Source organism: Mobula hypostoma, chromosome 18, assembly GCF_963921235.1.
Source record: "Mobula hypostoma chromosome 18, sMobHyp1.1, whole genome shotgun sequence".
Lineage (NCBI taxonomy): Eukaryota > Metazoa > Chordata > Chondrichthyes > Myliobatiformes > Myliobatidae > Mobula > Mobula hypostoma.
In genome coordinates this window covers 18940107-18966756 of record NC_086114.1, presented here as the reverse complement: position 1 = coordinate 18966756, position 26650 = coordinate 18940107, and the positions used below count along the sequence as shown (strand labels likewise).

The following is a 26650-nucleotide window of genomic DNA, read 5'->3' as shown; positions in this document are numbered from 1 at the left end:
GAAAACAAAGTAAATATTGTGATTGAAGCAGAGTCCTTTGTAAATGGCTCAGCTGGCTGATTCCTTTACCACATTCAGTGATTGAGAAGTCTGATGAAATGTAGACATACTCTTGCACTGCATGCATTCACTACAGAATCATTTCCACATGAAAATTCAAATCCTGCATTATTTTTAACAATCCACAAAGAAGCAGCTGACTTTTGGCTAAGTTCTAAAGTTCTTATCTTTATTGACATGCATTTAGGCAAAGCGAAAGACTCCTAACTGTATTCCTGGTCGAACCAGTCTGTTAATTATATGGGATTGAACAGAGGTCAGATTGTTGAATGAGTCAGCCCTGCTAATTAATTGATCCTATATGCCATCTTGCTTAAGAAAAGAGCATCCCTCTTTATCATGTGATTGTAATGCTGAATGTTCTCAAGTGCCTGTTTGTTTTTGTATCTAGTTCTTTGCTCTTAGAGTGCACAAAGGCACCGTGCATGTGTTCTGATATAAATGGGTGCTTTGATAATTTACCCAGCAGTTGATAACTTTCATCTGAATTTCTGGAGTTGTTAATGTGGAACTGGAAAATGCATGAAACCACTGATACTGTACTAACTCTCAGTATTCTTCAGATAACAATCTTGTTTTGTAGATCACAGGCATACAATTTTCATAAAATCTACGAGCACGTGCTAAATTAGTTACTGCTTCAAAATGTAAGACAAAATGAAACAGTTCCTTAATTAAAAAGACGGGAAAATCTGCAGATGTTGGAAATACAGGCAACACACACAAAGTGTTGCAAGCCGGGCAACATCTATGGAAAAGAGTAAACGTTCGACGTTTCGGACTGAGACCCTTCAGCAATACTGGAAATATAGATGAGATGTTAGAGCCAGAAGGTGTGGGGAGGGGAGGAAGAAGTACAAGGCGGTAGGTGATTGGTGAAACAGGGAGAGGGTGAAGGGTAAAGTAAAGGGCTGGGATGCTGATAGGTGAAAGAGATAAAGGGCTGGAGAAGGGGGCATCGGATAGGAGAGGGTAGAAGACGGGGGGGGGGGTGCACCAGAGGGAGGGGTTGGGTAGGTAAGGAGATAAGGTGAGAGAGAAAACAGGAATGGTGAAGGTGCGGGGGGGGGGCAATTATCGCAAGTTCGAGAAATCGATATTCATTGCTGAAGCACAATATTTTTTCCTTACTTGGGTTATATTATGTCATGATGTAATTTATTCAGAAGAAGTTTTCTGAACATTTTTGTATGGATGTGGGGAGGTGACAATCAGGAGGGAATTGACCTTCGTTCACGATATCAGGAATTCTCCGGAGAGGAATCGCAAGGCTACTGGCCCCTGCTGTACACCTCTTTACCTCCACTTCTGACAGATCTGTCTTTCATTGGGATGGGACATATCCAAAGATTATAATTGTCAGCTCTTGAAATTTGGCTTTAAGGTATAATTATTTACTTATTATTATTATTTTGTATTTGCAATGTTCGTCTTCTATTACACATCGGTTTATCAGTGTTTAGTTTTTCATTGTTTCTATTGTATTTCTTTGTTCTACTGTGAATGCCTGCAAGAAAATTAATCTCAGGCTTGTATATGGTGACAGAGTGTGCGCACTTTGACACCTTCTTTTAATTCTGTGGATGCAAACAACAATCCCTGAATGTTTATGAACGCAGTTGTCTCGGCTGCAAATGACATTACTGAATCTAGTCGTAATGCTAAGATTGATGCCGTTTTCAGCTTTGTGCTTTAACGTAGCAGTGCTAATATGCTGTGTCACCTCAGAAAACACTTAGAAGTTGTCTGTGTTGCTGTATGTCAGGAGTTGCACTGCATGGGCTCCAGATTTTTTTCTGATGACCATTGGTGATGATTTGTGCCATTAAGTGAGGGAGGGGCAGTGTTTTTGAGTTTGGTGCTGGTGGTCTCGGTACTTCTGATTATAGAATACCTTTTATTTATAAAAAAAAACAAACCCAGACATTTCTGAGTGGTAGAGAGAATGTGGCCCCAAGTCACCGAAGTTTGAGGTGACAACAGACACATGAAGGAGATTCTGAAGGAGGTGAATGGGGAGAGCTGGCATGGTTTTACAGCTTTCAATGCTTTCCCTGCAGTGCCTCGTCTTGACTTTTTTCTGAATTCCACCATCCTCCACTCTCTCCAACCTCTACCACAGTTTAAATATTGAATAAAGATCTAATTATTTTATGTGAATCTGTGGAGTTTGTTGCCATGGGCGGCAGTGGAGGTCAAGTCATTGGGTGTATTTAAGGCAGAGATTGATAGGTATCTGAGTAGCCAGGGCATCAAAGATTGTGGTGAGAAGGCGGGGGAGTGGGACTAAATGGGAGAATGGATCAGCTCATGATAAAATGGCGGAGCAGACTCAATGGGCCAAATGGCCTACTTCTGCTCCTTTGTCTTATGGTCTAATTACAGTAAATTTTCTAATTTTACCTTCAAATCCGCCTCCCCAAAGGGAATTACTAACCTGCCTGTTTGAAGAGTCATTGGGAGATACAACATGGAATTGGGATTCCACACGGCAAAGCCATAGTGACAAGCAGCTCTTTTCACACTAACCTTACCCTGACACATTTTATTCTGAATTCCCATCAACCCCCCCCCCCCGATTACCCACACTGAAGTGGCATTTTACAGTGGCCCACTCAGAGGGAAACCACATGGTTGCAGATTTACTTTGAACTTTGCGAGTGTGCATCCTCCACACAGGCCATAACAGCCATAACATGTTTGGGGTCGAACCGGAGTGGGCAGGAGATGCAAGGCAGCAGCTCTAGTAGTTGCACCAAAGATGAATGAAGAATTGTGGCTTGGGGAGAAAATTCCAGAAAATGAGGTTCAAGGTGGTAAAAGGCATGACCAAAGTGTTACCACTCATGATGTGTATGTTCTCCTAAAGCTGGTCAAGGAAAATGCTGGTGGTGATTGCTGTAGGATTGGAAGATATAGGGGATGAGTTGGGTGAGATTGAAGGAGGATTCAAACGGGCTGCTGAGAACCCCCAATGTGAAAGGCAATGAGGCGGGCCAGGTGAGAATAGATTCAAAGTTCAAAGTAAATTTTATTATCAGAGTACACGTATGTCACCACATACAACCTTGAGATTCGTTTTTCTGCTGCCATACTCAGCAAATCTATAGAACTCTAGCTATAACAGGATCAATGAAAGATCAACCAGAAGACAATAAACTGTGCAAATGCAAATATAGATAAATGGCAATAAATAACAAGAATGAAATATCGAGATAAAGGGTCCTTAAAGTGAGATCATTGGCTGTGGGAACATCTCAGTGGATGGGCAAGTGAGTGTGATTATCCTCTTTTGTTCAAGAGCCTGATGGTTGAGGGGTAGTAACTGTTCCTGAACCTGGTGGTGTGAGTTCAGACCAGATAAGTGTGAGGTGGTTCATTTCGCTAGGTCAAATTTGAAGACAGAATATAAATATTAATGGTAAGACTCTTAGCAGTGTGGAGGATCAGAAAGATCTTGGGGTCCATGTCCATAGGATACTCAAAGCTGCTGTGCAAGTTGATAGTGTTGTTAAGAAGGCATATGGTGTGCTGGCATTCACCATCCATGAGATTGAGTTCAAGAGCCATGAAGTAATGTTACAGCTATATAAGACCTTGGTCAGACCCCACCTGGAGTACTGTGTTCATTTCTGGTCACCTCACTACAGCAAGGATGTGGATACTATAGAGAGAGTGCAGAGTAGATTTACAAAGATGTTGCCTGGATTGGAGAGTGCTTTGTGAGAATAGGTTGGGTGAACTTGGCCTTTTCTCCTTGGAGTGATACAGGATGAAAGGTGACATGATAGAGGTGTATAAGATGATGAGAGGCATTGATTGTGTGGATAGCCAGAGGCTTTTTCCCAGGGCTGAAATGGCTAACACAAGGGGGCATAGTTTTAAGGTGCTTGGAAGTAGGTATGAGGGGCATGTCAGAGGTAAGTTCTTCACACAGAGAGTGGTGGGTGCGTGGAATGCACTGCCAGCGATGTTGATGGAGGTGAATACAATAGGGTCTTTTAAGAGACTCTTAGATAGGTAGATGGAGCTTAGAAAAATAAAGGGCTATGCGGTAAGGAAATTCTAGGCAGTTTCTAGAATTGGTTACATGGTTGGCACAACTTTGTGGGCCGAAGGGCCTGTAATGTTCTGTAGAGCTCTATGTTCTATGAGTCCTAAGACTCTTGTAGTTCCTACCTGATGGCAGCAGCGAGAAAAGGGCAGGCCTGGGTGGTGAGGATCTCTGATGATGGATGCTGCTTTCCTACGACAGTGTTTCACACAGACGATTTGGAATTTGGGGGTATGAGGTAGGATTGACAGTAGGCTTTTAGGCAGTGAGGTTTAATGAGAGGAGTGCTGAAGTAACAGTGGTTATACATAAAGTACTTGGGTGAAGCTTTGATTCTTGAGTGGATATGATGGGGAGCAGGTGGTGACAGTATGTAATGGTTAGTGTATCTCTTTACAGTGACAGTTGTAAGATTAGGGTTCAGCTCACTCCGCTGCTTGTAAAGACTTTGTTCGTTCTTCCCATGACCACGTGGGTTTCCTCCATGTACTCTAATTTTCTCCAACATTCCAGAGATGTACGAGTTGGGGATGCCACAATGGCACTGGAAACATGGTGACACTTGCAGACTGCCCTCAGCACATCCTCAGCGCAAACAATGCGTTTCGCTGCACGTTCAGATTTTTTGATGTACATGTGACATGTAAAGCTATTTTTTAAAAGATGGGAATCAAACAGTTTCAGAAACTTTATTTGCTAGTTTGTCCCAAGTTGAATCTGGCAAAGGGATAGGATTGGTGGGAGAAGGATGGATGTTTTTGTTCAGGAAGATGCTCTAGTCTTCTCATTACTGACTGAAGAAAATTGTAGTTAATCCAAAACTAGATGTCTGTCATACGAGAAGGATGGCCAACAAACTTGGAGTCACAGGAGGCCAAATGGTAGGGAGGCCTTTCTGTCGATAATGTTTCCTTGGCAACATAAAAATGAGAAGAGGGAAACAAACTTGTAACATTAGGAGATGCAGTTGCTGGTCTGTGAGCAAGATCGTATAATTAGGAGTGAAAGCAAGTCAGTGAAATCCCAACAGTAGTAAGTGATGAAAGAAAGGTGTTGGAAGCCAGCATGCCCTACAATGTGAAATCTACTGAGAGGAAGAAATTAAATCCTTTGGTGCCTCCAACGTTCAAGATTTCCAATTCACAAGTTTTGTTTTTAACTTTGAGCTTTGGGCTTTCTAGCTAAACATTTGAAGCGCTGGAGTGACAGATGGTGACTAACAATGGCTCCATAGTAGCACACTTGCCTTCTGAATCTGAAGGTTATGGATTCAACCTATGACAAAAATCTAGGCCAATTTTTAAAGAAGTACTGAGGGTGTGCTGTGTCATTGGCTGGCTCATTAGGAGGCTTGTGTGCACATCAGTGAGTGAAGGAAAAATGAAGATCACGGCACTATTTTGGGGAATGTAAAAACGTCTTAATGTCCAAAACAATAATTGTGCTTTAACCATCTCTAAACATTACCTTATTATTAATATACAAAGTTAACTTCTGTATTTACTACACTTTATAACAATTTTCCTTTGTACCATGAAGGTTGTGAGATGTACGCTTTAAATGCAGGCTGATTTACTTTCCCACAAATTTTTGGTCCAGTTGTTCCTTGCAATAATGTTCGTATTTTTGTTGGTTTATTATTGTCACATGTACCAGGATGGGTGGCGCATTAGCGCAGTGGTTAGTGCAATGTTTTACAGTAGCAGCGACCCGGGTTCATTTCCTGCCTCTGCCTGTAAGCAGCTTGTATGTCATTCCCGTGACCGCGTGGGTTTCCTCCAGGTGCTCTGACTGCCTCCTACAGTGCAAAGACATTTCGGTTGCTAGGTTAATTGGTTAAATGGGGGGATTGCTGGCTGGCGTGGCTCGAAGAGCCGGAAGGGCCAATTCCGTGCTGTATCTCAATAAATGCATAAATAGTGAAAAGCTTGTCTTGCGTACTATTTGTGCAGGTGAATTTTTACACAGTGCATTGAGCTATGCCAAGGTTACACAATAACAATGCAGATTATAGGGTGGTACAGTAGCTTGGCAATTACAGTATTGCTGTTAGAGAATCAGTGACCAGGGTTCAACTCCTGCCCCTGTCTGTAAGGACTTTGTACATTCTCCCTGTGACTGTGTGGGTTTCCTTACACATTCTAAAGGCGTACGCGATAGTAGGGTAATTGGTTAAATTGATGTAATGGGGCTGGAAGGGCCTGTTACCATATATCTACAAAAAATGCAATATAGATGAATGAAGTGCAAAGGCTACTGAAAGAGTGCACTTCAGGTAAACAATTGTGCTATTCATGAGTCTATTAACAGTGGGATAGAAGCTGTCCTTGAGTTTGGTGCTACGTGCTTTCAGGCTTTTATATCTTCTGCCCAATTGAGAGAAAAGCAAAATGCAGCAGATGCTGCAAATCTGAAACAGAAAATGAGTGAGTTAGCCGGACAGGCGGAAACTGTGAAAGTGAGTGATCTTTCATTGAAATTGACAGTTGCGATGTGATGGCCAAGATCTTCTATCACACAGCTCCGTGTTATTGTGTGTCAAGCAACTGAAATTCTGTTTTCACAAGTGCCTGAACTGCATGCATTGCTTAGCAGTCAATACTAACCACACAGTGCAAAACATGACAGGGCAAGGATAGATACTATCTCACTTTAAGCAGAGCTGATCTTGAAGCTGCCCACTGCATCTGTATCTTGTTGATCTAATTAAGAAACGTCATGAGACACCCACAAGAAACAATGTTTATAACGGGTACCTATCTTTACCTTTGGAGAGCCAATTGCAGCTGACTTTGGAATGCTTCTGTGGATCATACGAGGTGGTTGATTTTTGCAAATTGATCCTTGGTCAATGAGGAACTCACTTCTCTAATTTACAGAGAGAAGCAAACTGCTGGAGGAACCCAGTGAGAATAACTGGTCGTGGCCTGTAAAGCGCAACTGTCCATCTCCCTCCACGGATACTGCCTGACCCACTGAGTTCTTCCAGCAGTTTGGTTTTTAACTCCAAATTCCATTATCTGCAGTCTTTTATGTCTTTACTTCTCTAATAATTATCTTTCTACCAGGACTCATAAATAAGCCACTGATACCTCCAATCAAGGAGAGAGGACTTCATGTTTTTCCTTGAGAGCACAGAGATTGGTAACAACTGCAGGCACTGCAAACTGCTGAGATTTCTTGGCATTCTGTGAGTCTTGTGTGAGACAGAGCTTCTGGCATGAAGTGCAAGGGCAATCACTGGGAATTAGAATTGTTTTATGATTGTCACATGTACCGAGATACAGCAAAAAACTTATCTTGCATACTGTTCATACAGATCAGATCATTTACACAGTGCATTGAGTTGAATGAAGTGAAAACAATACAATACAGAATAAAGTGTAACAGCTACAGAGCAAGTGCAATATACCGATAAGGTGCAAGATCATAATGAGATAGATTGAGGTCAAAAGTCCAGTTTATCCTACTGGGGAACTAGTTAATAGTCTTAGAACAGAAGATCAGAAACTGCCCTTGAGCCTGATGGTATGTCTTTTCAGGCTTTTGTGTCTTCTGCTTTTTGGAAGAGGGGAGAAGAGAGAATGCTTTGGGTATGTGGGGTCTTTGATTATGCTTGTTATTTTACTGAAGTACAGACGGAGCCTGTGAAGCGGAGGTTGGGTTCTGCAATGTGTTGAGGTGTCCGCACCATCTGCAGTTTCTTCTGGTCGTTTGCAGAGCAATTGTCTTGCCAAGCTATAAATTCTGCAGATGCTGGAAATTCAAGCAACACACATCAAAGTTGCTGGTGAACGCAGCAGGCCAGGCAGCACCTCTAGGAAGAGGTACAGTCGACGTTTCAGGCCGAGACCTTTCGTCAGGACTAACTGAAGGAAGAGTTAGTAAGAGATACTGATTGCTCCTATCCCTGTCCAAGGCAACGCTGGAGGTCAGGGGTTTGTGGTCATTGTCTCCACAATGCTCACCCACTTAGAGAACTGTTACCTGACCAGGTTCAGTGCACAATACTAGACCCAGTACAGCCTCTTCTCTAGTCAGCCTGTTCACATACTGGGTCAGGAATCCTTTTGATAAGACTTGTAATTTCTGAGGCAAAATCCAGAGGTAACAGTGTCACTATTATTTCTTCAACACATCTTTCTACCTCCACGACACAAAAGACTGTGGACTTCAGCTCATGTAGAGCATGGATCAGCTGATGGAAACAGCCTATTCTTTGCGTGCAGTCAGTGTGAACTGTTTCAGAGCATGGCTTAAGTTTAACATCATTAAAAAATTTTCAGTTAGTTTAGTAGGAGTTTCTATTCACAAATATATTCGAAAGTTTCCCATTCTTATATTTCTGATTTTGCATTACAGCTCTAAAACCAGTTGGCCCATGGATTCTATACCAGTTCTCAGAGAAATTCAATCAGACCTCGTGTTTAATTTTACTTTCATCTGACTGTACATATATACAACCAAACGAAACAATGTTCCTTTGGACCATGGTACACCCACAAACATATATCACACATAACACTTAAAATATAACCACTAATAAGTTAATAAAATATAATGCAAAGTGCATGTACTGCACAGCATAGGTAAATGGTACTGTAAACAGCTCGCTGTCCTGGTCATGAGACATTGGTAGTGGCAGTGTATTTATTAGTCTCACACCTTGAGGGAAGAAGCTGTTACCCAATCTGGCAGTCCTAGTCCTGGTGCTTCTGTATCTCCTTCCTGACAGTAGTGAGTCTAAGAGTTTGTGGAACAGGTGGTAGGGATCCTCAACGATACTTCATATACATCGCTCCCAGTAAATGTCACAAACGGGGGAGGGAGACACTGATGATCCTCTTGATTGTTTTTTAATATCATCCGTAGAGCCTTGCAGTCCGATGCCTTGCACCATTCATCCTGTTCTCCCAACAGACTCCCTGTAACCTATTCTGTCTCACGTGGCTATCAAACCCCTCCAGGTTTCAATGCATGCACACACGCAGTGGCCGCTTAATCTACCATCCAGCGCATTTCTGGGATGGGGGAAGGGATACAGAGCACCAGAAGGAAATCCACACCATCACAGGGAAAACGTGCGAACTCCACACATTTGGCGCCAACGGGTCAGGATCGAATCTGGGTCACTGGAGCTGGTAAAAAGCAGCAGCGCCACCCTCTGCTGCAACATGTGGAAGCCATACCATTGGGCATATTTAAGGCCGAGAGTGATACATTTTTGATTGTTTAAAGGGACTAAAAGTTACCAGGTGAAGGCAGAAGAATGGGGGTTGAAAAGAAAAATCAGCCATGATTGTATGGCAGAGCAGACTTGATGGGCTGAATAGCCTCATCCTGCTCCTATATATCTTACGCCATACAAAACATTCTGACACAACATAAGACTTAGAGACATTAAAAAATACTGGATAATGAAAGATATATAAATCAAAACATAGTAACGTAGAGAAAGATTACAATGACTAACAATGTTCAGTAGAAGTTGAGACAACTTGAAGCTATCCAACCAGATCTCACTCTCATAGATACTTGATGTAAATTGTTTAGTAATCATTCATTTCCTTTGGTTGGGAAAGGAAGAGTTAATGCTTTCATTTGAGGACCTTGATCCAAAATATTAACTGTTTCTCTTCCTGAAGATGCTGCCTGATCCACTGAATATTTCTGCCATTTTCTGTTTTCAATTTAGATTTCCAACATCTGTGGTGCTTTTATTTTCACATTCCTTTGGTTGTTAGTCTTAAATCTTCCACTTCAGTTTGAGTCTCCACCAAGTTCTTGATGTTTCTGACAATTAGAGTGAATAACCAAGCCAAAGAAACAAACAAGTTCTATGGTTCAGCCTCCAGGCTGTGTTATGATTGATCCAGCTTGGAACACCAGAGAGTCATAGATTGCCTCAGTTCCGTAGGGTTAAGTTTTCAGCCAGAGCTGCCTTTGTGTAGTTAGGATTCATAAAATGAATATGGTGCGGGAGGCTGTTCGGTCCATTTAGCCTCTGCAAAACAAATGGCCTCTCCCATTTCAAAACAGCTTGAATTGCAAAGTGCAACATTGAAGTAACAAGATAAGGGAGGAATTCAGCAAGTTAGGCAGAATCTGTGGACGGAAATGGACGTTCGGCATGTTGTGTTGCGAGCCTTCGTCCAGCTGGAGAGATGAGAGCAGATGTAACCAGTATAAAAAAGGTGAAGGAAAGCGGGTGGATCAAGAGCTGTAAGTGATTGGTGCATCCAGGTGAGGAGAATGAGAGGCATATGGATGAGTGACGTGTGGAAGTAGCAAAAGAGGCTTTGAGTTGAGAGATACAGGTGATGTGTTCTGATAGGAGACAAAGGCAGAGCATAGAAAATAGTATGAGAGGTAGGGAGGGGACCCAATGGATCACGTAATGGGAAGATAGAGTGGGTAGAGGAGGGGAAAAACATGGCAATAGGGGGCGGGATGAATGAATGACAAATTAGGTAGATTGGGAGAGAGAAAAGGATCAGAGGGGGAGCAGTTTACCTGAAATTGGAGAATTCAGATGTTCAAGCCATCAGATTGTAGACAATTCAGGCGTAATGAGGTAATGTTCCTTCAGTGTATGTTTAGCCTGATCATGGCAGTGGAGAAAGCCGAGGATAGGCATTGTCACTGTGGGGTGTGGGGTGGTGAGGAGAACTAAAGTAGCTGACAACTCTGACCATTGCAGACAGAACACATGTGCTTGGCAAAATAAGAAGTTTATTTCCTCTGAAAAGCAGAACCAATCTACATCACACTTGTAAAAACCCACTTTATTGATTTTTAAATAATTTTTTCCAATAATTTAAGTAAACCTTTGTTTTGAAAGATTCAAAGGAGTCGTTATATTGGGAAGCAGCAAGCAAAGCAATGACTTTCTGCTGCTTTATTGGATTCCTAATGTAGATCTGGTGAGATCAAACTGGCTTTGTAGCAGTCAAACAAAAGGGAAAACAATTTCTTAGCAATTTAGTCATTTTTATTTGCCTTTGATATTGTTTCAGGAAACAGGAATGTTTACTTAGTGCCTTAATGAAAATATAAACATTCCAAGCTGCATTGTAGAGCTTTAAGATAACAATGAACCAAGAAAATAGGAGGGCTTTTTGAGGAAACAGATGATTATGGGAGCTAAGGGGATGGTAATGCAGGCAGGGCCTTGGAAACTGAAAAGATGACCACCACTGTTAAGTTAAGAAAGGAAAAATGTATTGAGGGCTAAAGGCAGAAGCATAGTGAGTTTGCTGATGGTTGGTATGAGGGTTGTTGAGGTGAACTCAAGATTAAGGATCAAGGAGAAATAGAGGGATTTAGTAGGAGAATATGAAATCTGAGCCACCCAGGACCCTAAAATTACATTTTCCAGCTTTAAGTGAATCATTAATTCAATCGAAAATCCAGTTTGACTCTTGCAGTTTCTTGCTGTCATCTGGATGACTCTGGTTTCTCTGAAACCGGTTTATGTCATGGATGGCCCAGGTCTTATAGATAAAAGTCTTTGAAAGCTACGGCAGCTGGAAGGAGCCATTAAATTGGAGTAATAAAAACAGAAAATAGATGTTGGAAATTTGTAAACAGGAGCAAGATATACCAGTTAGTTGAGTGGTGTCGCAGCAACAACCGAGCACTCAATGTCAGCAAGACCAAAGAGCTGATTATGGACTTCAGGAAGGGTAAGATGCGGAAACACAAACCAATCCTCATAGAGGGATCAGAAGTGGGGGAGTTAGCAATTTCAAGTTCCTGGCTGTCAGTACCTCAGAGGACCTAACCTGGATGCAACATATTGCTGAAGCTATTAAGAAGGCAAGGCAGTGGCGATATTTCATAAGGCGTGAGGAGATTTGGTTTGCCAACTAAAACTCTTGACAACTTTCACAAATGTACCACGACGAACATTCTGACTGGCTGCATCACAGTCTGGTATATTGGGGGGGGGGAGGTGGCGGTGGTGACTACAGGACAAGGTCAAACAAGATCGGAATAAGTTGCAGAAACTTGTAACATTGTTCAGCTCTATTATGGGTACTGACCTCGGTAGTATCCAAGACTGCTTCAAGGAGCGATGCCTTAGAAAGGTGGCATCCATCATTAAGGATCTTATCACCCAGGACGTGCCCTCTTCACACTGTTACATTGGGAAGGAGGTGCAGAAGTCTGAAGAGACACACTCAGTGATTCATGAATTCATGAATCACTTCCCCTCTGCCATCTGATTTCTAAATGGACATTGAACCCATGAATGATGCTTCACTACTTTTCTATTTCTGTTATTTTTGCACTACTTATTTTAACGTAATTATTTAATGTAACTCAGTTTTTCTATATATTTATTCATCATATATTTCATTGTACTATTGCCATAAAGTTAACAAATTTCATGACATATGCCGGTGATATTAAATCTGATAAATCATACATCTAAATTCTCAAATTAGGCAGCACCTGTGAGGAGAAAACACATTTATGAATAACATTTGCATAGAATCTACTGTTCCTGGTAAAGGACTTTGCAATCTGGTTTCTATTCTGTTAAAGAAAAGAAATGTGTCTGATCTTGCACGTAACATTTTTCTAACTATGCAGTAAATACTTTTATTTATATATTTCTATAAAACTGTTGATACTTGTTTATTTCAAAATTATTTTACATTTTAAAATATGTATGTTGTGCAGGTTTCTTACATTGGTCAAGACTGTGAAAGTATTCCTGAACTACTTGGCAAGAACTATGGACTTTTCACAAAGCGTTTGGATCTTAGTTTCAATCTACTAAGGTAAGATACACACCACAAGCAGCATATCACTGCGCTATATCGCCAAGGCTGTAAGTAACAGCTCTTAAATTGCACAATGACCATCTTATTTGTGGAATGGCCTTGGCTCATGTGTTTTCATTGTTGTCTAATAGCTATAATGTGTATCTTTCCATATTTTCAACAGATAATTTGAATGTATTTGTTTATAAAGCATAAATACTTGATTTAATTGCACTTCTAAGTAGAATGTACCATTGAAGGTTTTCAGTTTTTCGCTCCTGCCAAAAATATTGCAGTGAGGGGTAAATTGGAATCTATACATCAGACTAACTGTTGTCTTCAAGCTTGTTACACTTTAGAGGCATCCTTGAAATTGAGAAGTGAGTCTATTAAATATTTAAGTCAACCTTCAATGTCTAATATAGAATGCCAATGCATTTTTATTTGCAAATGCTTGGAGCTGCACGAAGTTCATTCACTTATATTGGACAGAAAGAAGCCCAACCAATGTTTCCAAAGGGATCACTGGAAGTTGCCCAAGGAGACTGAGAATCCAGGTTTGTGTATTTCTGGGGATGAGCAAATGTGAAGTGTGCACCAATGGGCCACAGAACTTTATTCTCCTTTGTGATTGTTGAGTTAATTACTGAAGTATACATGGAAAGCCGTTACATTCAATTCTACTGTATCTGAATCATCATTAATTAATTTAATTCTGGATTATTTCTGCTCATCCATTGAATTGGAATGCATCTGATTTACCGCTGTTAGTTCAATTGATGTCTTTGAAATACTCAGGTATTTTAATCTTGAAAAATGTACTATCCCCAATGTTGACTTTTTGACATGATGGTGCATAAAGGGCTTTTCTATCTGAGACCTAAAAATTAATAAACTATCATCCAGCTATTTTAATCACAGTTTTAACTTGAAGCCAAGTGTGACAGAAATCTGTGTTCAGTGCTAATTTAAGCAAAAATGATTTCTAGGGTCATATGCAATGCTTTTTATAATTTGATAGCTCATTTCAAAAGCTGCTATTCCCATAAAATGAATAAGCCGATGTGATGATGCTCCAGATATCCTTTCAATGCTGTCACCAGAGAGGAGTACTGATAGATATGAAGTAGTCTCTTTATTGAACAAAATGAGACACAGCGGGCATCATCTTGAGACCCCTTTTGGAAGGAGAGGCCTGCTTGACCCAACACTACACGGCATTTTATGTGCTAAAGATCAAAAGACAATTCCGTGCTTACAATGCATCCACAATGCTTCCTTTGAACTACCAACACAACCTTCACACCTCCTGCTTTGCATCCACACCACAGACACCCAAGTGAATTTTAATCAGCATTGTCTGGTTTTCCAATTAACTATGCTTCATAGCTCTTAGGAGCCCATTGTTCAGAACTACATTTAAAACTTAATCTACAGTCCATATTCAGATCATCATCATCGTCGTGGCTATCCCTCGAGGTCGAGGATGATGGTCTTCGTTATGAAGAAATGGCCCACAGAGTGAAGACGCCTGTGCGTGTATTTGTTTACCGTGTACTTGATGTTGCACTTCAAGAAGAATACGAAACTTCACAAATCAACCAACTGATTTGGCATGGAAACCATGACGATTGGAGCTGATGGATTTGTTGCAGCCTTCATCTGCCTTCACAGTCGTTGAGTTCAAAGTAACTTCGCCGGTTCCACAGTTGAGATCTTGGTTGGAGTGTTCTTTGTCAGGGACCTCACCCTCGACTTTACTGCCATGGGTGACCCTACAAGGAGCATAGCTCCAGACGGCATTGCTCTCGGGATCACAGGACCACACAATTTTCTCCACCGCGACAAGGTGACAATCCACGGAGAAGATATTCAGATCAGAAGATTGGTGGCTGAAGTTAGTTGCTGAAGTTATTTGCTATATGTGCTAACTCCCAAAACACCCTTACACAATCATTTCAATGATTTGTTTGAAGTCTTCTGTGTTTGTAGTCTCTGCATATTATGTGCCTGTAACAGAAGGGAAAGTGTCCAGGTATCTCATTGTCACTGATGAAACATTACCTATTTCATAGTTGAAAGACATAAATCATTCTTTTCCAGAGTTGGTTTAATGTGGATAATAAATTAGGAAAAACATACAAGCATTTCAGTAGTATGCAACATTGTATGAATCATACAGATGTGATAATGCTTGTAAAATAAACAAAAATGAATTCTTTTACCACAGAGAAATATAGCATATATTTGTCTAATCATATGATACTTCACCATATCCTTTGGCAAATGTGCTATGTAGTCCAATAGGTCTTAATATGATATTGTAATAGTACGGATTGCATTTTTCAAAATCATTGCAGCAATAAAATCCCCTGAGCCATTCTGGTGGGGAAAAGTAACTATATGATGATGGGAGGTGTCACATGGTGCTGACTTAGTTGTTTACATTTTTATCTAACAGTTTTTGAAGGTTTAGTTCCACTACACGATGGGAAAAATCAGTTTAGAAGTTGTCATGCATTGTACCATGGAAACAAATGTATTGCAGAAAATTTAATGATACACAAATTTCACACACTCCACACTGCAGTGCACTGCAACACTACAGATTCACAAAACTAAATTTAGTGTGAAGATTTCTCAAACTGCAAATATTAAATACAAGCAGATCTTCACAGGTTTTTAGGTCATTAATACAAACGTATAATAATACATCATAATAGCTATTGTTTTGATTAGTTGGAAGTATTAACTTCTAAGAGATTCGCCATGGTTAGTACTGAACCATGCAAACTCAAATGAAAGCTCTAATTAAGCAATGCTTCTATATCCATGATATGGAAATCAGATTTTGCTACAAAGAGCAACATACGCATTTACTCATTTGCAATGTTAAATAATCTAGTTTTGATGAGTTTCATTCATGATGGTGCCTGTATACAAAGCTCCTTTGGTCGACATCTCCTGGATAGATCATAGAACCATCTTTTTCACTTCTTTTATGTCTTTTACATTTGTTTCTCATCTTGAATGTGATTCTGGAACTGTTGGAGACCGTTTCGCTGTTTGGCGATCACTTGGGCACTTCAGCGCTCTGCTGCCTCCGAGATTCCAGGAGGCAGAGGCAGTGTGAGTGAACCTCATGGTGAGAAGTCTACAGGATAGTGTGCAAGCTGATGTTTGACCCCGTTTCGCTGTTAAGCTTCCATTGTTCGCCGATTTAAAGCGACGAGAGCGATTGCAACGTTGAGGCGAGTGTGGAAGTTTGGATATCGTTTGGGCGTTCTAGCGCTCTGCAGTCTCTGAGAGGCTTCCAAGAGACAGAGACAGTGGCAGCATTCTTGGTGGGTAGGCTGCAGAATGCAGCGTAAACTGATGTTTGGCTCCATTTTGTTGATTAAGGCTTCCATTGTTTGCTGACTAAGCACCGTTGGTGATTGAAACATCGGAGCGAATGTGGAGAGTGACACCGGCTGCCTGTCTTTTGATTGCTCTGCTACGATACCAGAGAGGGGAGAGTCTGCCGCTGGGGAAAGTATTGCCCAGATTATTTTCTGCCTTTTGGATGTGAACTTGGACTATAAGATCTTTTTTTCATTCTATAATCTTTATATTCTGTGTTTTTTTTCGCCTGATCTTCTCTTTTTTTTTGTGTGGGGAAGGGGATTTGGAGGTCAATGTGCCTGATCTGTTTTGTTTTTTTGTGTGGGAGGAGGGATTTGGGGGTTGATGTGCCTGTTCTGATTTTGTTCTTTCATTTAAGGGGAGATGGGATTTGATAACACCCTTTTATAAATGGTCACCAGTGTTGGAACTCACCCAAAGCTCTGTATGTACCTCAGTCTGGAAGAGCACTCAATACTCCAAAGATCAACTTGCTCTATTTGTGCTTGAACGCGTCAGTTATACCTGTTGAAATCCTAGGAGCTGAAGACCAGTTGGATTGAGGCTGCTTCCTAGAAACATAATATCTTAAGTCAGTGAAAATCATCCAGAAACTAGGATGTTGCTTGAAAACTTTGCATTAGTTGAAGTTGTATTGTTGGATAAGGGCAAGCTGTAGAGATTCTGTCTAGTTGACTCATGATTAAGGTCAGACTGTATGAATATGTGGAAGCCTAGAAAGATTGAACAGTGGAGAGTGCTCATGCAGGGGAAAGATGCGCAATGGTGCATTGTGGGAAACGGTGCTGAGAACCGAGTTGTTGCATGGTAACTGGTATTACGATGTCAAAATAAAATTTAATACTAATAACCATGACCCTCATTTGATATAATTCTGACAGTATAACACCAAAACAAAGAAAGACATTTTGAAAATTTCAGGTTGAGTGAATAAGTAATACGAATATGGGGTAAGTTTTGCATTTTGGAAGGAAATGGAGGCCTTTTATTTTCTAAAAAGTGTAAAAGGATAGAAACACAAGGAGGGCGGAGAACCACAAACAACTGTAATAATACAGGCTAATAAAGTTATTAACTGTGCAAGCAAAACTCTGTATTGAATTTCTAGATGTATTCAATTCTAAAATCTCTAACTACAGGAAAGAACTTAAGTAATAGATTATTGCAAAATAATTCTCCAATGTTACAGAGTGGTATATAATTTTCTTTGCAATTTCTAAATTAAAAGAAAATAACTGCAGGGAGTGTTCTTGTCCTCTGGAGAGATGGCTGTTGGTAAATATTTTCAAATCTACCTTGACTGTCTAATCAATGCTTCTTCATTAGCTGCGTTTTTTATCTGGACCTTGGGGGATGTGATTCAGTATTATATGCCTCCTTTGTTCAGTGATTAGGTTACTGTAAAACTTGCTTTGCAGAAGAAACTTGCACATGAAGTTTCTAAATTTGAAATGATCCGAAAGCACGGTCTGAAATGAGTAATTGCTGTAGAACTGTGAACTTTCAAGCAAAGCTGTGGTTGCTAAGATTTTAAATGACTGCAGGTTTGAAAATCATGAGATAGATTTATACAATATTGCCACATCATAGGCTATGGGCCTCTGTACCTCCCTCTGCAATTGTATCCTCAACTTCCTAACTGGAAGACTACAATCTGTGCGCATTGTAAATAACATTTCCTCCTCGCTGATGATCAACACTGCAGACCTCTGCAATGTGTGCTTAGCTCGCTGCCCGACTCTGTCTATAACCAGGACTGTGCGGTTAGGCATAGCTCGAATGCCATCTATAAATTTGCTGATGATACAACCATTGTTGGTGGAATTTCAGACGGAGTCAAGAGGGCAGACAGGAGCAAGATATACCAGCTAGTTGAGTGGTGCAGCAGCAACAACCTTGCACCCAACAGCGGTAAGACCAAAGAGCTGTTTGTGGACTTCAGAAAAAGTAAGGCAAGGGAACACGAACCAATCCTGATAGAAGGATCAGAAGTGGAGAGAGTGAGTCATTTCAAGTTCCTGGGTGTCATTATGTCGGAGGAACTATCCTAGTCCCAACATATTGATGCAGCTACTAAGAAGGCAAGACGGTGGCTATATTTCATCAGGAGTTGGAGGAGATTTGGTTTGTCACCTAAAAAACTCTTAAATTTCTACAGATGTACCATGCAGAGCATTCTGACAGGCTGTCTGGTTTGCGGGGTGTGGTGTGGTGGGCAGCAACTGCACAGGATTGAAAGAAGCTATAGAAAGTTGTAAAAGTAGTGAGCTCCATCATGGGTACTAGTGTCCATAGTATCCAAGACATCTTCAAGGAACGGCTGCTCAGAAAGGCGGCATCCATTATTGAGGACCCCCATCATCTCGGACATACCCTCTTCTCATTGTTACCATCAGGAAAGAGATACAGGGGCCTGAAGGAACACATTCAGTGATTCAGGAGCAACTTCTTCCCCTCCACCATCAGATTTTGAATGAACATTGAACCCTTGAACACTACCTCACTACTTTTTTAAAAATTATTTCTGCTTTTGCAGTATTTTTAATTTAACTAATATACATGTATATCCTTACTGTAATTGTAATACATGATAAATATAGAAAAAGATAATTTATTGTACTGCTGCTGTTAACAAATTTCTTGACATATGCCAGTGATATTAAACCTGATACTGATTCTGACATGCTTCGGTTGTTAATGGAAACACTGTATTTGGGTACTAGTTATTCAATGCAATTTTATAGTCTTAATTTTATAAGATTAATAGATTTTTTTTCAGTTAAATTTAATACTTTTCTCTATTGATTTGAGCTCTAAGTGTTTTAGTGTTTAGTTCATTTGTGAGGTTCATAATTTTTACTGTGTTATGTCCTTTAAACATGGGCGTGATTTTGTTAGACTGCATTGCACAGAAACATACTGGCATCAACTCTTAACTACGTTTACAAACAAGTGAAAATCTGCAGACGCTGGTAATCCAAGCAACACACAAAAACTGCTGGAGGAACTCAGCAGGTCAGGCAGCATCGTTGGAAAAAAAGTAAACAGTCGACGTTTCGGGCCAAGACCCTTTTTCAGGACCATTTATCTTATCCACAGTTTATGTGTTTAGATTTCTTTGTGGAACAATCTTCAAATTATCCTCTGCAGTAGAGCAAAGAGCACATGAGAGGTTTGAGTGAGTGTGGCAAGTAAATAAATGTTTGCATCAAGAATGACTTCTACAGAATAGAGACTCTGAAGGAAGTATAGACTGCGTCGATTCAATCTCAAACCGTGGATGAAGGGAAAATGGGAAAGAATGTTTGGACTGAGAAAGAGAAAAGGCAGATAGAAGATCAATTTTATAGTTTAAATATCTTCATACCATTAGTAGTTCATCGTGATAAACATGCCACTCACTCTTTCAAGACTTGATCTGAAGCAATCACTGTTTCTCGCTCCATAGATGCTGCCTGACGTATTGATTATTGTCGGAGTTTTATGTTTTATTTCAGACTTACTTTGCTTTGGAATAGTCAGTATCAACCAGAGTAATTAACAATTATTTAACAGTTAAAAAGATGGAAATAGAGAAGACATGAAGGTTTTATCATTTATTGGGGTAAGACATACAGTGCTGAATGAACTCAGCAGGTCAGGCAGCAACAATGGAAAGGAATAAGTAGATGCTGTTTCAGGCCTAGACCAGGACTCATCCCCTGTTCTTTCATGGTCCTATATGAGGTGTCTCGGTCTGAAAAGTCAACTGTTTATTCCTTTCCATAAATGCTACCTGACTGCTGAGTTCCACTAGGATAAGTGTTACTCTGGATTTACAGCATCTGCAGAATTTCTTGTGTTGACATTTACTGGGTCAGGATTACCAAAGATAGAGGGGGTATTCACCAGCCGGTCTGAGTAATAAGCTCGATTCAGGTTTGGGCTGGAAGAAGAAGAGGGGAGCTCCAGAGATTTGAGTTGGCAATGCATTATATTTCCTACTCCTTTGGGTAGATATACTGAGAAGGATTTAGTACAACAATGGTTCAAAGGCTTAAATGCACCATAATTGGAGGGGGTTGTTAGGGAATGATTGAAGATGTTAGCAGAGAGTTCATTATTGCAGGAGAGGGCAGAAGCTTTCCCCACTGACAATATTGGAAAGCCACTTACTTTCCTTCTCTGTGAGAGCTTGCATTTGCTTCCTCGTTGTTCCTTTTCATGCCTTCTGGCACATCAGGCGACACTTTTTACCACTTCCTTAGCATATTTCTGTTACTTTTATGAGACTGAGTTGCTAGCTCGACGCTCAACTCAACATGGATGGAAAGTGTGGAAGGAGCCGGCCGGATTTGAACCTGGGATTAATCGCCTTGAAGTCCGGTGCTGATGCCACTACACCATCGCCCTGCACAGTTGCTTGCTGTGGGTTTCTACAAGGCCCAGCATTAAAGCTGGAAATAAAAATCTGTGGCAGGTGCTTTATCAAAGTATTTAAATGAGGCACACACCTCCTGGGACTGATTTTCCTCAACGCTTCGAATAAAAGTTCATTGACCTGAAACATTAACTCTGTTTTCCTCCACTGATGTTACCTGACCTGCTGAGCACTTCTAGAAATTTCTGTTTCTCTTTCAGATTTCTAGGACTCTTTATTTCTTGCATGCATGGTACTTTTGTGGGTTGCCTTTCAGAAGAGTCATAAATGGTGTTTTTTTATATAATTTCCCACTTCATCTATGTATGGTTTATTCTAATTTAAACCAGAGCTTGCTACAGCTTTTAGCTTTGTATGTGCATCAAAATATGCAGACATGTTATTTCAATTACCTGTTCCATTTTATTTTTCATTTGTGTAATCTTGTGTGCAGGCTTTTTTTTAATTTTTAAAAAATGTACGTTAAATACTTCCACTTAATGTATAATGTAACTGCATATTTCAGATTTTCTTCTGAGGCCTATATCTGACTGGGGGTTACTCCGGCCAAGGTTTTAAGCTTCCTTGATGTTACAAAATATTCAGGCTTGACAAAACCATCTCCAGTGAAACGGGGCAGACTTGTGTGAGTGGTTATGTCACTTGTTGTATTTCAAATGTACCCCATAATCATCCTGCTGAAATGTTTCATTGAGCTGAGAAATTGGGCATTTTCATTGCCGCAAAAGTCACAAAATTTATGTGGTGCTAATGAATGGCAGGAATCAAACTGATCTGGAACTTAAAATGTACAGAAAAGATCACTTAAGTTCTTAAAAATAGCAATTATTTTTGCAATATTTTACTTAGTAGCAAAGTCAATTATAGGTGTTTTGGACATGAATTAATTTAATACATTACAGACACTGACTTTACAGAGTTTGACCTTTGCCATCATCAGGACATAAAAGCCTCTCCATCATAAACACCATGCCCATCTGTGTCTGTAGAAAGGGACTGATCGACAAATGTGACATGTTAATATGGAACAAATAGAAGATTTTTTTGACAAGACATGAAAAATCACCTTGTGGCAGTTGGCACGACGAATACATTTCAGTGGAGACACGGGTAAAGTAAATCTGACAAGTAAAGAGGAGAGATGATGGTTATAAGGTGCTTTTTGTTTCACAGTATTTTTTTTTGACCTGTCAAGTTTCAAAAGAGCTGAATGGTCGCTTTTGTCGTGCGAAAATTGTAGTCTGAAGCAGTTATCTCTGTTAAAATTGTGAATGCTGTAGTTTAATTGATTCACTTAAGGTCTGATTCTGTCAGATATTAATAATTGCAAAACTCTGTTCAGAGATATAACTCTAATGTGTCATGTTAAAATGTGTACTTATCAAAGAATTAATATCGTTAATGAACCAGTCGTTTGAAACTAACATTGCATGAAATTGTGTCTGCCCTTTCATTTTGCTGAAGGTAGATCAACAAGCTTTCAGGAAGGCAGCAATAACTTTATCTCTCAACATTTCAATGCCATTTGTATGGGGAACCAAAGCATGTCATATGTTGAAGTGCTTTCTTAAACTTACAAATAAGATTCAAAGTTTTTAGATAGCTTATTTTTTTTTCAAAAAGATTTTATAACTTCATTTTGAGACAATTATGTATATTTTTTGCACCAATACCTTTTAAGATGAGAAAATCATTTAGTAAACTTGTCATAAGTTAATTATTAAAACTTGGCACAACTTAAGGGAAAAAGGCGAGCAATATCATGAAGGATCCGATCCACACTGCTCACAGACTGTTTGTCCCATTCCCATCAGGGAAGAGGCTACCCAGCATCCATACCAGGACTGCTAGACTCAAAAAGTTATTTCCCCCAAGTTGTCAGGCTGATGAACACCTCCACCCACTACGCAAGCAGGTTTTTGTTTTTCACTGAGGTTTGGTGGGTCTACAACTAGAGGTCATGGGTTAAAGGTGAAAGGTGAAAAGAGTAAGGGGAACATGAGGGAAAACCTCTTTACTCAGAGGGTCGTGAGAGTCCGGAATGAGCTGCCAGCACAAGTGGTGCATGCAAGCTTGATTTCAACATTTAAAAGAAGTTTGGATAGGTCCATGGATGGTAGGGTTATGGATAGCTAATGTCTGGGTGCAGGTTGTTGGGAGTAGGCAGTTTAAATGGTTCAGTATGGACTAGATGGGCTGAAGGGCCTGTGCTGTACTTTTCTATGACTCTGACCCCACCAGCACGACTTTTTCCTGTCACAGTCACCTTATGTACATGTAAGCCAATACCTAGCATTACTTCATGTACATACTGCCTGTGTATATAAGCTAATCTTATGTCCATATATATTTACATTCAGTGAACACTACTAAGTACAGCTATACAGCTTGTTAATGCAAATATCTAATCAGCCAAGCATGTGACAGCGACTCAATATATAAAAGCATGCAGACATGGTCAAGTGGTTCAGTTGTTGTAAGTGCCTTTGACCATGGAATGATTGTTAGTGCCAGACAGGGTGGTTTGAGTATCTCAGAAACTACTGATCTCCTGGGATTTTCATGGACAACAGTCTCTAGAATTTACAGAGAATGGTGTGAAAAAAACCCCAAAAAATCCAGTGAGTGGCCGTTTAGTGGATGAAAATGGTTTGTTAATTAGAGAGGTCAGAGGAGAATGGCCAGACTGGTTTGAGCTGACAGGAAGGCAACAATAACTCAAATGATCAATTCTTAGCACAGTGGTGTGCAGAAGAGCATCTCTGAATTCAAAACGCATCGAACCTTGAAGTGGATGGGCGTCAGCAGCAGTACACCACACCTGATTCCACTCCTGTACCTCATAAAGTAGCCACTAAAAGTATTACATTTTTTGCTATTGTGTTCTTTATGCTTATTATGTTTTTTGTATGTTTGCTTCGGTTGGAGAGTAACAATCATTTTGTTCTCTTTTACAACTTGTGTACAAACAATTAATATTAAATAATCTAGAATAACTTAGTCTTAATTATATCAAAACACTGAGGTTGGTGATTTATCCATGTCAGAGATTTGTGTATTTATTTGTATAGAAATCAGTTTAATAAATATTTATCACCATTGTATTATTTTGATAAAAAGCCATCTACCAAAACTCTGTAAGACTCTATTTCTTTATTTATTAGGTGTGGTGCTTTTTTAAAAAAAGGGAAATGAAGATGTGAGAAGTACGCTAACTCCTGGTTTGCCCTGTAGGCCAGTTTTCTCTTACTCAGTCCTTTGGAGGTGTGGTCACTACTGCAGAACTGGCATCCATTGCTAACCCCTAATTGCCCTGAGAAAGTGGCAGTCAGCAGCACCAAAAAAGCACTGCAGTTCTTATAAAGCTACAGTGGCGTAGGCAGTTGCAGGTCTTAGACCCAACAGTGGATGGTAATGGACAAATGTACAGGAAGCAGCTGAGAAAAAGGCCAGCAGCATCATGAAGGATCTCACACACCCTGCTCATCGACTGGTTGTCCCACTCCCATCGGGGGGAAGCTACGCAGCAATCATACAAGGGCCACCAGGCTCAAAGACAGTTACTTTTCCCATGCAGTAAGGCTGATCAACACCTCCACCCATCCTATCACACCTCTACGACCACTACCTTATCATTTCCTGTCAGAGTCTCATCATGTACAGACACGCCTGTGTCTAGTTTCATTTTATGGACATATAATCAATCTATGCATATGATGTCTTATGTTTTTATATTTATTGTCTTTTTTAAAATTATTATTGCTTTCTTTATCTCATTGTGTTTTATTTTGGTGCTGCATCAGATCCAGAGTGGCAAGTATTTTGTTTTCTTTTACACTTGAGTACTGGAAATGACATTAAGCAATTTTGAATCTCAAAGGAATGGTTGTGCATTTCCCAATCTGTTTTGTGCATAACTTGGCAGGGATGCTGGAGGTGGTGGTGTGACATTTCTTGAAGCAACTTGGTCTAATGTCCCTGGCAGCAGTCAAAGTGACTCTGACAGGAAGTCACATCAGTTACATGGGTCTGAGCTGCAAAGCACAGGTGACCGCTGAGCATAATGTTAAAACTCAGAGCAACTTGAAAAAAGCTAAAAATCACCATCATCATGTTGTACACTTGCTTGAAAGGATATATTTATAATTATACAGTGTGAAATAAACACACGCCAATTTGTTTGGGTATCTGTTCCCTATCCTGATGTATATTGATTTGAATTAGTGTGGTACAACAGATTCATGCCTGTTGTACTGTGTGCCTAAATGAAGTACAAAGGGCCTGTGTCCAAACATCCCGAAAGGCTGTGGGTCAGGTAGCTAAATGTACATATTGGATTTTTCTCAGTCCGACAAGCCATTGGATACATGCCCAAGGGAGCTCATTATTGGAAGCACATGAGGTGCTGGTTATAATGCAGTTTTAGCACCATTAACAGTTCTGCTGGCAGAAAAGCTACAATACTCATAGGGCATGGATGAAGTCCTCATGTACTATGTTGGGGAGAAGAATAGCAATAGGCAAAAGGTGGAAAGTTTCTATAATTTATCTACTCTATTTGGTTTTACAAAACTGTACACTTTATTGTTAAATATATTTACTGATCATCATCAGGTGCCGTGCCCAGATTGAGCTTTGACTGCCATGGCCCACACACTCCTGTTTCGGGTCAAGTGGATCAATTCATTGGTATTCATTTCCAGTTCTCTGGCTGCTGTCTCCATCATCATTTGTCTTTGTCTTCCTCTTGCTTTCTTCCCTTCAATCTTTCCCATAATTACCCTAACTCCTCTTTCCTATTCACATATCCAATGAAGTTACGCTGCCTTTTCAAGATCTCATACATTATTTCTCTTTTTGTGTTTGCTCTGTTCATGACATCCTCATTAGATATTCGTTTCGTCCATGATATTCTTTGCATCCTCCTCAAAAACCACATCTCTGCCTCTTCATTTCCTCATGTCACTAGATATTGTCCAACATTCAGAGCCATATAACATAACTGGATAAACGTAATATTTCAGTACTCTGAGGTGGGTTGTCATGCCTAGTTTAGTATTGATCAGTATCTCTTCATTTTTGTAAAGGTGTCCTTTGCCATCCCTATTCTTCTTTTGATGTCCATGTCGCACCTGCCATCTGATGTCACCCAGCTTCCAAAGTAACAAAAGTTCTGTACTTGTTTTATATCTTCCCTGTTTATTCTCAGCCTGCAGATAGGATTCTCCTTTTTGGATATCACCATACATTCTGTCTTTTTGCAACTGATAGATAGACCCATTTTTGCACTTTCTTCAACAACTATATCAATTAAGTTTTGTAGTTCTTCCTCTGTACTTCCAATTAACACAGTGTCATCTGCATTGTCTGTCCAAACATTACTGATAGTCCAAACATTTCTGTCAAGTGAAGCAAATGCTACGAGATTCAAGGACCATCCAGGTGGTGGTTTTTCTGTTGGCCAAGGACTGATCGCATGAGCCCTGCTTATTAAAATTGCCTTTTTAACAAATGCTTCGAAAATTAAGCTTATTATTGTTGAGAATAACTTGTAATTATAGTAACGTTCTTGAGTCAAAATGGACAAGAACGGCAGCTTGTTTCAGGAGATGATACAAGAACATCTGGGGACTAGGAACAGCATATCCAGTGGAATGAACAAAGTAGGCTGAAGGGCCTCCTTTGGTGTCGAGTTGATTGGTTCCTTGTATGCCCAAATCATTTTATCATTTTCAGCTGCAGGTACTTCACACCTGTTGGATTGGATTAAAGAATTGTTAACTTTCCTTGTAGTTTAACTTTCTTATGTTTGTTTGTTCGAGAGCAAGTTTATTGTCATCTGACTGTACATGCATGCAACCACGCAAAGCAATGTTCCTCCAGACCATGGTGCAATGTCATTACATATATCACACACAACAAAATATTACCACAAATAAA

The 26650-nt window shown here is 40.2% G+C and overlaps 1 protein-coding gene across 2 annotated transcripts in view; it reads left to right on the top strand.

The window, feature by feature from the left end:
- lrmda (leucine rich melanocyte differentiation associated) overlaps positions 1-26650 on the top strand; it is a 1142867-nt gene that overhangs the window by 11532 nt on the left and 1104685 nt on the right. For both annotated transcript variants that reach the window (XM_063070164.1, XM_063070163.1), the window contains exon 2: positions 12803-12903. In XM_063070164.1, coding sequence (XP_062926234.1) covers positions 12803-12903 — 101 coding nt within the window. The remainder of the gene's footprint in view (positions 1-12802; positions 12904-26650) is intronic.